The sequence below is a fragment of the Solanum lycopersicum genome, chromosome 11 (genome assembly GCF_036512215.1).
Source record: "Solanum lycopersicum chromosome 11, SLM_r2.1".
Classification (NCBI taxonomy): domain Eukaryota; kingdom Viridiplantae; phylum Streptophyta; class Magnoliopsida; order Solanales; family Solanaceae; genus Solanum; species Solanum lycopersicum.
Window position 1 is genome coordinate 56,195,090 of NC_090810.1, and position 10,449 is coordinate 56,205,538.

Here is a 10,449-nt window from a genome sequence, read left to right on the forward strand (position 1 = left end):
ACTGATAACGATATATACCTATATTAAAACGCAAATGCTTAATCAATAAGATATAACATGCAAAAAATTATTATTTCTAGATCCACCGAAGGACGTGTATACCATCTTTTTCCGTCAATTTATTACTCTCGTTGTTTTTAATTATTTGTCTATTTTTTATTTTTTTAATTATCATTAATTATCGTCTATTTTAACAAATCAAGAAAAGATAACTTTTTTTACTTATTATATCCTCATCACTTAATATAGTAAACTCACTATGTCAATTAATATTTTCTTAACAAATATACGATCAATTAAAAAATAAACAAATAATTAAAAACAGGTAGAGTAATTTGATATAACATTTATTTTTTATTTTAAAATGTTAGTTAAAAGCACACATCAATGCAAAATAATGGACAAATATGAAAACTATATCTCACACACAAAAATAAAATAAAATAAAGTCATCCTAGCAAGACGGCAACAATTAAATGTATTAATTGCAACTGTAAAACCCATGCATTGGACCCCATAACATTAATTTCCATTACTTCCCACCTATACCTCTTTGACATAAAAACCTTGCCATAATGTCCATTATCTAACTCTACAAACTCCATTTATATTATTTTTGGTACTCATCATCATTTTATGACAAAAAAATCTTGTCAATATTTGTTTGGTTTGAGATCATGGAGATAGAGGTGACAAGTAGTAGTAATGATATTGAAAAAGGTGTAATGCATAGTCAAGGTGTTGCATATTTAGTATGGGAAGATTTAACAGTAATGTTGCCAAATTTTGGTCAAGGACCAACTAAAAAGTTGTTACATGGATTAAGTGGTTATGCTGAACCAGGTAGAATTATGGCTATTATGGGTCCTTCTGGTTCTGGAAAATCTACGCTTCTCGATACGTTAGCAGGTTAGTTTGTATGCACTTTGACAATTTTACATGTTATTTATCCTGGAATCGGATATTTAATAAGGTTTAGACAGATAGAAAGTAATTATCTAACATTTAAATCCTGATCGATCTTATCTTGTGTAGTTATGGAATATGTTTGAACTTTGTATATACTTTTTATTGTTTCATATTTTGATTAAGAATGGTATTTGTGAAAGAGGATGTGCATTTCTAGTTGAATAAAATACAATGTTTCTATCTGCTATTTTTAATAGTTTTTTTTTGGTAGTTTAAAGGATCTAATTCTCTATGTAAGCAAAAAAAATAAATAAATAAATAAAGGGTTTATGTGAAACTAGTTGAATTAACATATATTATTGCAGATCAAGAGATTTTATTTTGTAACCTGTTACAAATTTGTTTTTAGGTTTATGATTTTTTATTCTTTTCGCACATTAAAACATCTGAAAATATCATTTTCTTTCATTCAATTTACAAGTGGTCATAAGAGATCATTTGTTATTATAGATCTGTGTATAAAAATATATATACTCTCGATTTCATATAAATTGACTTTTAAAAAAAATCAAAGTTCAAAATAGTTGAATTGTTCAATTTTTTCCTCTTTGCCTTTTATTTACATTTTCTAGATTATAAGTTCAAGAGAATCAATTACCTCTTTGCCCTTTATTTACATTTTCTAGATAACAAGTTCAAGAGAATCAATTACTCATATATATGATTTTACTTGAATTACTTCTATTTTTTTAAAAAAAATAAGTCAACAATAAGTAAAAGGGTTAACATGAAAAATAATATTCAATTTATATCATAAATTTTTCTTAATAGGTGTGCATCGATTCACAAATTCAGTTAATAAAATTGAGATGTCCTTTAATTAAATGTCGGCAAGGGTAGTTGGGCATTCATTAAGCTTTGTCTTTGACCACATACTACTACTGCTTTTCTGCTTTAAAATTGATAAAATTCTATGAATTTTTCTCCCTTTCATCTAGAAAACAAGAATATTGGAAACCTATATTTTTCATATTTAATAATGTGTTTTGTATTAAAGTAGAGTCGGTTATCAATTGTGATATAGTCATAAGACTGTATATCTCTTAATTAGAAATTTCGATTTGAACTTTGAATATTAATTTTTTTTATTGAGAGCGTCACTCTCAAATGGATCCCCTAATGCGCTATCTGACTTTAATCAGATTTAAAGATAGACTCCAATCACCACACCGGGTGGGGAAGCGAAAAAAATAAAATATAGTTAGTTAGACAACATGCATCCCCATTCCTATTGTATTTGGTTTAAAAAATACTATTTCTCCTCATTTTTACTTTTTCACTATTTGAGAAATTAATTTTTTACTTGTCATTTTTAGTATATCAACAAGAAAAGATAATTTTTTCCGCATATTTAAGCAGTCTTAATGACTTATTTTTCGAATCATTTTCTAAAACCTAAAGCTAAATTAAAAGAAAAATGTACAAACATTCCCTAGATTATGATCGAAATCCAGAGACACTTTAACTAAACTAAAGTCATGTTACCCCTGGATTTTTTTTTTAAAAAAAAATTATACACGTTTTGTCTTACATGGTACACTCCATGACTCCACACAATTGAGGTGCGTGGTGATATTTGGATGCCACGCAAGTAAAAAAGATGCACAAAATTACAAAAAAAAAAGTTTCAAAAGTTAATTGGACCTTAGTTTAGTTAAAAAGTGTCTCTGAGATTTCAGTTATAGTCTAGTGGTACTTGTACATTTTTCCCTAAATTAAACATCAACTAATAGGGATAGTGGTAAAATAAACATAAATATCTCAAGTTTAAATGTAACAAATAAAAATAAAAGTGAACGGAGAGAGTAATTCTCTGAAATTTGAAGTTTTCAATTTGCTTGAAATGAATTCAGAAAGAATTCATAAAACCATGCATTGAATATCATATAAATGTTTATTGATTTACCAAATAGAAGATGAAGTTTGTTGGATTTGGATCTTTACAATGAGTAAACTACCTAATCTGTTGAGGATAGGATTAGTAGTATTATGAATTTTGATGATAAAAGGTAAAACCAATTAAAAGAACATAGCCAAGAAAGTGTAAGAGCCCCGTAATGTCTGGATCCTGTCACACCATGAGGTGTTGTCTATGAATCGAGTTGTTTGGGAATGCATCCCAAATTGAGCAGTCCAAGGCTAAATACAGGCGAGAAATCGGGTTTTCATGGTCAAGTATTTGCAAATGTTCTTTGTATATTTTCAAGCAACTTGCTCGTCAAAAGGAATAGTTATCTCTGTTTGAATTTGTTTCTCTTACTTTCCTTTTTAGTAACTTTTTTCTTTTGTGACAACTCTTTAAATTTAACTTTTCACAGCAACATATTTAACACCACAAGATCAAAGGACATTCTGATATATTCTGCATATCTTTAGTTTAATATCACAAGTTTCAAAAGTCTTTCTTTACTTTTCGGAACTCCATGTCAAGTAAAAAACGTGACAAACAAATTGAAACGGATGGAGTATCTTGTCTTTGAGTGATGCCTTGATCTCTATACTCTTAGCTAGAGCCTTGAGAATTCTCTTATCATCTTCTTTTTATCTATTCCTTTCTTTAACTTCTATCTTTTGTTGTCATACCAATAAGATAGGTACAAATTAGAGATGTTTCTTGTGGAATATGCATGTTTGCATGCTAGACAATCCAAATTCTGAATTTGTTGGTTGAAAGTGATAAAAGGGGAAAATATAATTCACTTCTTGTGATTATATATTACATCCACACTTTGCTAAATCATATTAATCTTGGTTTGGACTGCAGGTAGGCTTTCGACTAATGTCGTAATGACTGGAAATATTCTTCTTAACGGGAAGAAGAGGAGGTTGGACTATGGTGTTGTTGTAAGCTATCCTGATTGAGCCTTTAATTTGTTTATATACAACATTTTAGACACTAACAATTAAACTGTCAAACTAAGCGTCCTGTTTCTTAAGCAGGACGCAAAGTTGTGCTAGTTTATGTTATATCTTCTTACTATCTATTGTTCCAGCATACATGGAAACTCGGGATTGATTTCTCAAATGGTCTCTAATATATGTATTATCTCAGAAAGTCATCTTTCTTTTTTATTTTCAACAAAGAAAGTAATAACTATTAACTGAGTGACGATACAATATGCAAATTTAAGTTAACGGATTTGAATGTACAAGTTGTACGACCTCGTATATAAGAATATTACATTATGAGAAACATTTATTAGTTAACGGATTTGAATGTAGAAGTTGTACGATCTCGTATCTTTCTGATGAGCTGTGTGAATGTTTCAGGCTTATGTTACTCAAGAGGATACACTGTTGGGAACTCTAACACCTAGAGAAACAATAACTTATTCAGCACATCTTCGACTTCCAACTAGGATGACGAAAGAAGAGGTAGACGATATTGTGGAGGGAACAATAATGGAAATGGGGCTCGGAGATTGTGCTGATCGGCTGGTAGGAAATTGGCAACTAAGAGGAATAAGTGGTGGGGAGAAAAAGAGATTAAGCATTGCACTTGAAATACTTGTACGACCTCGTATACTTTTTCTTGATGAACCTACAACTGGTCTTGACAGTGCCTCAGCATTCTTTGTTGTTCAAGCTCTTAAGAATATTTCTCGCGATGGAAGAACAGTTATCTCGTCAATTCATCAGCCTAGTAGTGAAGTTTTCGCCTTGTTTGATGACCTCTTTCTGTTGTCTGGTGGAGAGGCTGTATATTTTGGAGAAGCAAAATTGGCAGTACAGGTATGGCGGGCAATATCTTAATAGAGACAAGCACATGTACAATTGTTCTTTCGGATGAGATTGAATTTAACGTATACATGTTGTTATTGATATTTCAGTTCTTTGCTGAATCGGGATTTCCATGTCCAAGTAGGAGAAATCCATCTGATCATTTCCTACGTTGTGTTAATTCAGACTTTGACGTTGTTACAGCCACACTGAAAGGCTCACAAAGACTCCGGGTATGACTTAGCGTGCTAGCTAGCTCTTTGTTACGGCTTAAACTTTTAGATGAAATGATCACAGACTTCTACAACTGCTACTATAGCTATGTAGTCATAACACCTCTTATACAGACCACTCTGGTTAGTCTTTTCGTGTGGCCGATAGATGTATAACTATTGGTATATCAGTCTTTGACTCCCTCCCTTTAAATTTGTTTATCTTATAGTCTGTTTAAAAGAGTCTTTTTCTTTTTTGGCAATTCTTTAATTTCAACTTTCTACCTGACATGTTTAAGACCATATACTCAAGAGAGACATCTTTGTTTTTATTTATGCAGGAAACGCATAAAAGTGACTACTTAATGAACATGGCAACAGCAGAAATAAAAGAAATGCTTGCCAGCAAATATAAGCATTCACCATACGCAACGAGGGCCAGGTCACGGATGCGAGAACTCTTAGCCACTGTTAGTTCACTATCCCACTCTTCATATGTGACTCCTCATTATGATCCTCTTTTTGTCTTATAGGAGTTACTGAAATATAGGCTGTGCTAAACTTGCAAACTAACATTAAACGCCACATTTAGATTCATATGTGCTGATAATTTTCATATGATCGGTCCTATTCAGTTGACAGACTACAAAACCGCATTAAGAGATGTCGTGTAGAATGCTTTCATCACAAATGCATGTTTTGTCGTTCTAACAGCATTGACATACTTTTACACAATGACCATTCTGTTAACGATGATTAACATGAATTGGAGGAGCTCCTAATTAATGCATCCTTTTGTTTGCAGCAAGGTGTTGAGATTGAGATAGTAAAAGGAAGTCAAGCTGGTTGGGGAAAACAACTTTTGACATTGACGCGGAGATCATTTGTAAACATGTCAAGAGACAAGGGATATTATTGGTCTCGTATAGTAATTTATATTATTGTAGCATTTGCCGTTGGTACCCTCTTCTATGATGTTGGCACCAGTTACACAGCAATCTTGGCTCGGGGAGCTTGTGGTGGATTTGTCACCGGCTACATGACTTTCATGTCCATTGGTGGCTTTCCATCCTTCATAGAAGAAATGAAGGTAAACGTCGATGATCCTAATTTTCAGTCGAAGATAAATTTTATACGACTCCCAAGTACAATCAGAACACCTACTTTTGACTGTTTCTGTCGCGAGTTTTGAAACATTTTGGACTGATAGAATATCTCATTTTACAGGTTTTTACCAAAGAAAGGCTTAACGGACACTATGGCGTTGCAGCTTTCGTATTGGCAAACTTCCTCTCATCATTTCCATTTTTAGTTGCAGTTTCACTCCTCACTGGAACCATCACCTATTACATGGTGTTTCGGGCTAGATTCTTCCGTTATGTGTTTTTCTGCTTAAATCTTTTTGGTTGTATCGCTGTTGTTGAGAGCTGCATGATGATTGTAGCTTCACTTGTTCCAAACTTCTTAATGGGAATCATAACAGGAGCTGGTGTGCTTGTAAGTTACAACTACTTAACACAACTTCTCTTCACATCTTATTATATCTACTACAAATTGTCAAGCAATTTTACTCGTCGTGTTGCCTTATACAGGGAATCATGATGATGACTGCTGGATTCTTCCGTCTACTGCCAGATCTTCCCAAGCCAATTTGGCGCTATCCAATTTCATTTATTGGCTACGGGGCATGGGGTTTACAGGTATCGATAACATCTATCACATACGCTATCAAACAAAATGGAGACTAAAAGCAGATTATTGTGTATTAAGAATAGTTTTGACGGTGACATATATATAATACAATCGCAGGGATCATACAAAAATGACATGATTGGGCTTGTATTTGATCCACTAATTCCTGGCGGAGAGAAACTAAAAGGGGAAGATGTGATCACGAACATGTTCAAATTGTCGTTGGATCACTCCAAATGGTGGGATTTACTTGCATTATACTCCCTCATCGTGATGTACAGGGTTCTTTTCTTCATTATTCTCAAGCTAAAAGAACGAGCTACACCATTTTTCCGATCAATGTATGCCAAGAGAACGATGCATCAACTCAAAAGGCGTCCGTCATTCAAGAGGAAACCATCTTTATCTTATTCAAAAAGACAACATGCTCTCAGGTCATTGTCTTCTCAAGAGGGTCTTAGTTCTCCAATCCCATAGAACTATAAGAAAAAATCAGAAAAGATGTTGTAATCTCATTACTGTTCATAATATGTCTCATAAGTTCATGAAAATTAAACTTAAATTGTCATTGAGATTTCATTTGTTGAACCATGACAATAAAATTTGCTTCCATTTAAGAGCCAGGCAAATTGTTTGTATCAATCTTTCACATATATACAATAGAAGTGTCCCTTCCTTTGCTTGTTTACCTAAATTGAAATTACTATATGTCTTACTAGCATGTTTTGTTGTTGATGAGTGTCATTGCCTTAAGCATAAAAATATCAACGGGTTGACCCGATATGTGTCAGATACTTCAAAAGTAGTACATCTTTTCGTAGTATACGGTACGGTGTGGCAACATTTTTAGCTCTTCATCACTAAGTCTTTGAGAGACATTAAATCATTCTCTTGGTATTTTAGTTGTGTTTTTGTTTTCTAACCTTCTGTCCTGCCTTGGCTTGTGGTATTGGAAAATGTGACTATATTTTTGGAAATTCTGGTACATATAAATGTGTCTTCAATCTTCTGAAATCATTTTTGAGTAGATCAAATTTTTGGTACCACTTAGATACACATTATCTTTGTTAGTTATATAATACAATGTTTAAATAGCCAACATTTGCAGCACATACAAACACATAATATACTGAGCATACTACTGAGGTGTGGTGGGATGGTTGAAATTCTTTCATTATTAACAAATGTCTTAGGTTCAAGATGAATGTGGAACTCTGCTAAGAAGTGGAGTGTGTTTGGTATGAAAGGAAAATATTTGTCATGTAAAAGTTTTTTGAAAAACTGTTTCATCGAAAACAAATTGGTTTGTAACTTACTTTTCTCATGATTGGTGAATGAAAAAACATCTTTTATTATTGGCTAGAGTAGGAAATACTTTTCAGAAAAATAGTTTTTGACCTGAAAATCAACACCGACAATCAATGCGAGATCTGACTACGAACTTGAATCGGGACATAACTCCGAAGTTTGATCTAAGATCCGACCCAGACACTCAGCTCAGGATCTAACTCCGACTCCCGACTCGACATTGAACATTCGAATTGGGACCTCGACGACAGATTTGAGATCCGACCTCGAGACCCAAGAAGGGACCTGCGATGAATCTCGATCTACGACTTAACATTAGAACTGGACCCGACTTGATCACCTCGACACCAACATCCGACCTTGATGACCGATTCAGAATTCGACCCTGAGATCGTAATTAGGACCTAACACCAACTCTCGATCAAGGATCCAACCTCAACCCCAATACCCCGAATTTAGGCACGATCCCAATGGTTGATTCGAGATTCGACCCCGACATCCGACTTAGAACTGAACCCTTGGGCATAATATTCAAATCAGATATGACTCTAACCGTAACCCCAACACCGACACTTATATTCGACCCTAATGATTGATTCAATGAAAAAGAAAATGTTATTGCTATAAATTGTAAATATTTTTTTTATTGTATTTATGCCAATACATTTTCTTTGCACGGAATCGAAGCCTAAGGTTGAATTAGTGATCTAATCAACCAGTAAAAGAAAAATGTGGATTACATGAGGATTTTCCTAGAGATTGCATACGAAAATTCGCAAGAAACTCAGTTTCCTGTGGATTTTTCTGGAAAAAAAATCCAATGATAAAACCTTCGTAGGTACTTATTTCCTGTGAATTTTAAAATAAATTTACCTAGGGATTTATATTTCGTAGAAAAATTACCTGAGAATTTTCTTGCAAAAAATATACCAATTTTGTAAGAAATAACAAAAAGAATTTTTCCAAACGTTATTAATTAGTATCCCCTAAGAATTAACAAAAAGAATTTTTCCAAACATTATTAATTAGTATCCACTAGTTAATTAGTTTGTTCTTGAACTCCATACACATAAAGACACCTTATAAACATAGACACCTACTTAGTTGCACTAAGTTAATCCTAATCTACTCTACTTAATTGCATTAACTTAATCCTAATTCACAACTCAAAGCCCAACTTATACATAATTACGCTATTCTACCAATATTCTATTGGTAGCATTATAAATGCTAAAGATCACGTGTTTTCTATCAATGTGGTAAAAGGTACCACTAGCTTTACACTAAATTTTGGTGTTTTCCTTCAATTTAATTATTTATGAAAGTTCAGCTTAATTAAATTAGTTGAGTATTAAAAATACATTTTGGATATTCATTACATAAAAATTATTATAAAGTCACCTCATATTAATTTGACAACAAAATATATCTTAAAAATGTTGAGTAAAAGTTATGTGATTTAACTCTTCAAAAATAAAGCATGACAACTATTTATATATTAAAATAAATCACTACCACCCAACATATCATGAAAATTTTATACTTACACTTTCTATGAGATAATATCTATAACGAAGCATATTAAATGTAGAAAAATTTAAATTATGCATACAAAGTTCTTATAAATAAATAATTGAAAATATAAATATACTTACAAATTTAATGTGCAAAGAAGTTATAAAGGAATAACGAGATAATGCAAAAGTATCCCCACAACCTATGCACGAAGTCCCAGAGATACACTTATACTATACGAAGGTTCTATGACCCCCCAAAACTTATTTTGTAAATAATTTTCTACGTACCCCTTTTCGTCCTACGTGACAATATTTTGTGGATCCAGCATGTGTTAACATTTTTTTTCAAACTAGGACCACGTAGGCCGAAAAGAGATAGAAAATTATTTATAAAATAATTTGAGGGGGTAATAGAATCTTAGTATAGCATAAGTATGTCTCTGAGATTTCAGGCATAGATTAACGGGACACTTATGCATTTTCCCATGAATAATTGATGGTATATCTAATTAGGTAATTTGGTATTTATAATTTTGATTTATTTTTTAGTAATTATATGTTATTATATTTAACTTTGTATTTGGAAATAAATATCATTTAATAGGGATTCGAACCCTCGGTATTTCTAAAAATACTTCGGTTTTCAAGACCGACTCTTTCAACCACTCAGACATCCATCCCCTTCACGCTTCGCCCGCCCTATCCGTCCGCGCGCTAGCAGGTAGGGGCTTATCTATGTGATTCGCTACGCTTGCTTGCGTCTATCGGATGATTCTATTGCCTGCCGGTTAGCGAAACTTTTCCGGTAGTACGAATCGCTACGCTTCGCCTCTTTCTATATGATAATATGCATCTTGGTTGTTGCACTGCCTACGGGTAATAGCAAAAGAGTGAATAACGAATAATCCTCCAAACTCAAAGAGTGATTGAGTCTGACTCAAGGGAGTGAGTGAAAGGCGTAGCAAGAGAGCTAATTTGACTCGTGAACAATCAGCAAGTGAAGGACCGATCCTTTTGCACTAATATTGTTG

The 10,449-nt window shown here is 33.0% G+C and overlaps 1 protein-coding gene across 1 annotated transcript; it reads left to right on the forward strand.

Annotated features, from left to right (window-relative positions):
• Positions 1–454: 454 nt before the first annotated feature.
• Positions 455–7,281, forward strand: ABCG26 (ABC transporter G family member 26). Its single transcript, XM_004250872.5, has 9 exons — positions 455–909; positions 3,734–3,813; positions 4,240–4,701; positions 4,800–4,922; positions 5,243–5,371; positions 5,707–5,991; positions 6,129–6,398; positions 6,494–6,601; positions 6,711–7,281. Exons 1-9 carry the CDS (start codon positions 678–680, stop codon positions 7,068–7,070), a joined length of 2,049 nt encoding a protein of 682 aa, XP_004250920.1. The 5' UTR covers positions 455–677; the 3' UTR covers positions 7,071–7,281.
• Positions 7,282–10,449: the final 3,168 nt, after the last annotated feature.

Bases quoted from the DNA above. Each gene is read 5' to 3' on its own strand.
- ABCG26 (XM_004250872.5), top strand. From the start codon at position 678: ATGGAGATAGAGGTGACAAGTAGTAGTAATGATATTGAAAAAGGTGTA. The intron at 4,702-4,799 runs GTATGGCGGGCA...TTGATATTTCAG, and splicing joins AAGCAAAATTGGCAGTACAG to TTCTTTGCTGAATCGGGATT. The intron at 6,399-6,493 runs GTAAGTTACAAC...TGCCTTATACAG, and splicing joins TAACAGGAGCTGGTGTGCTT to GGAATCATGATGATGACTGC.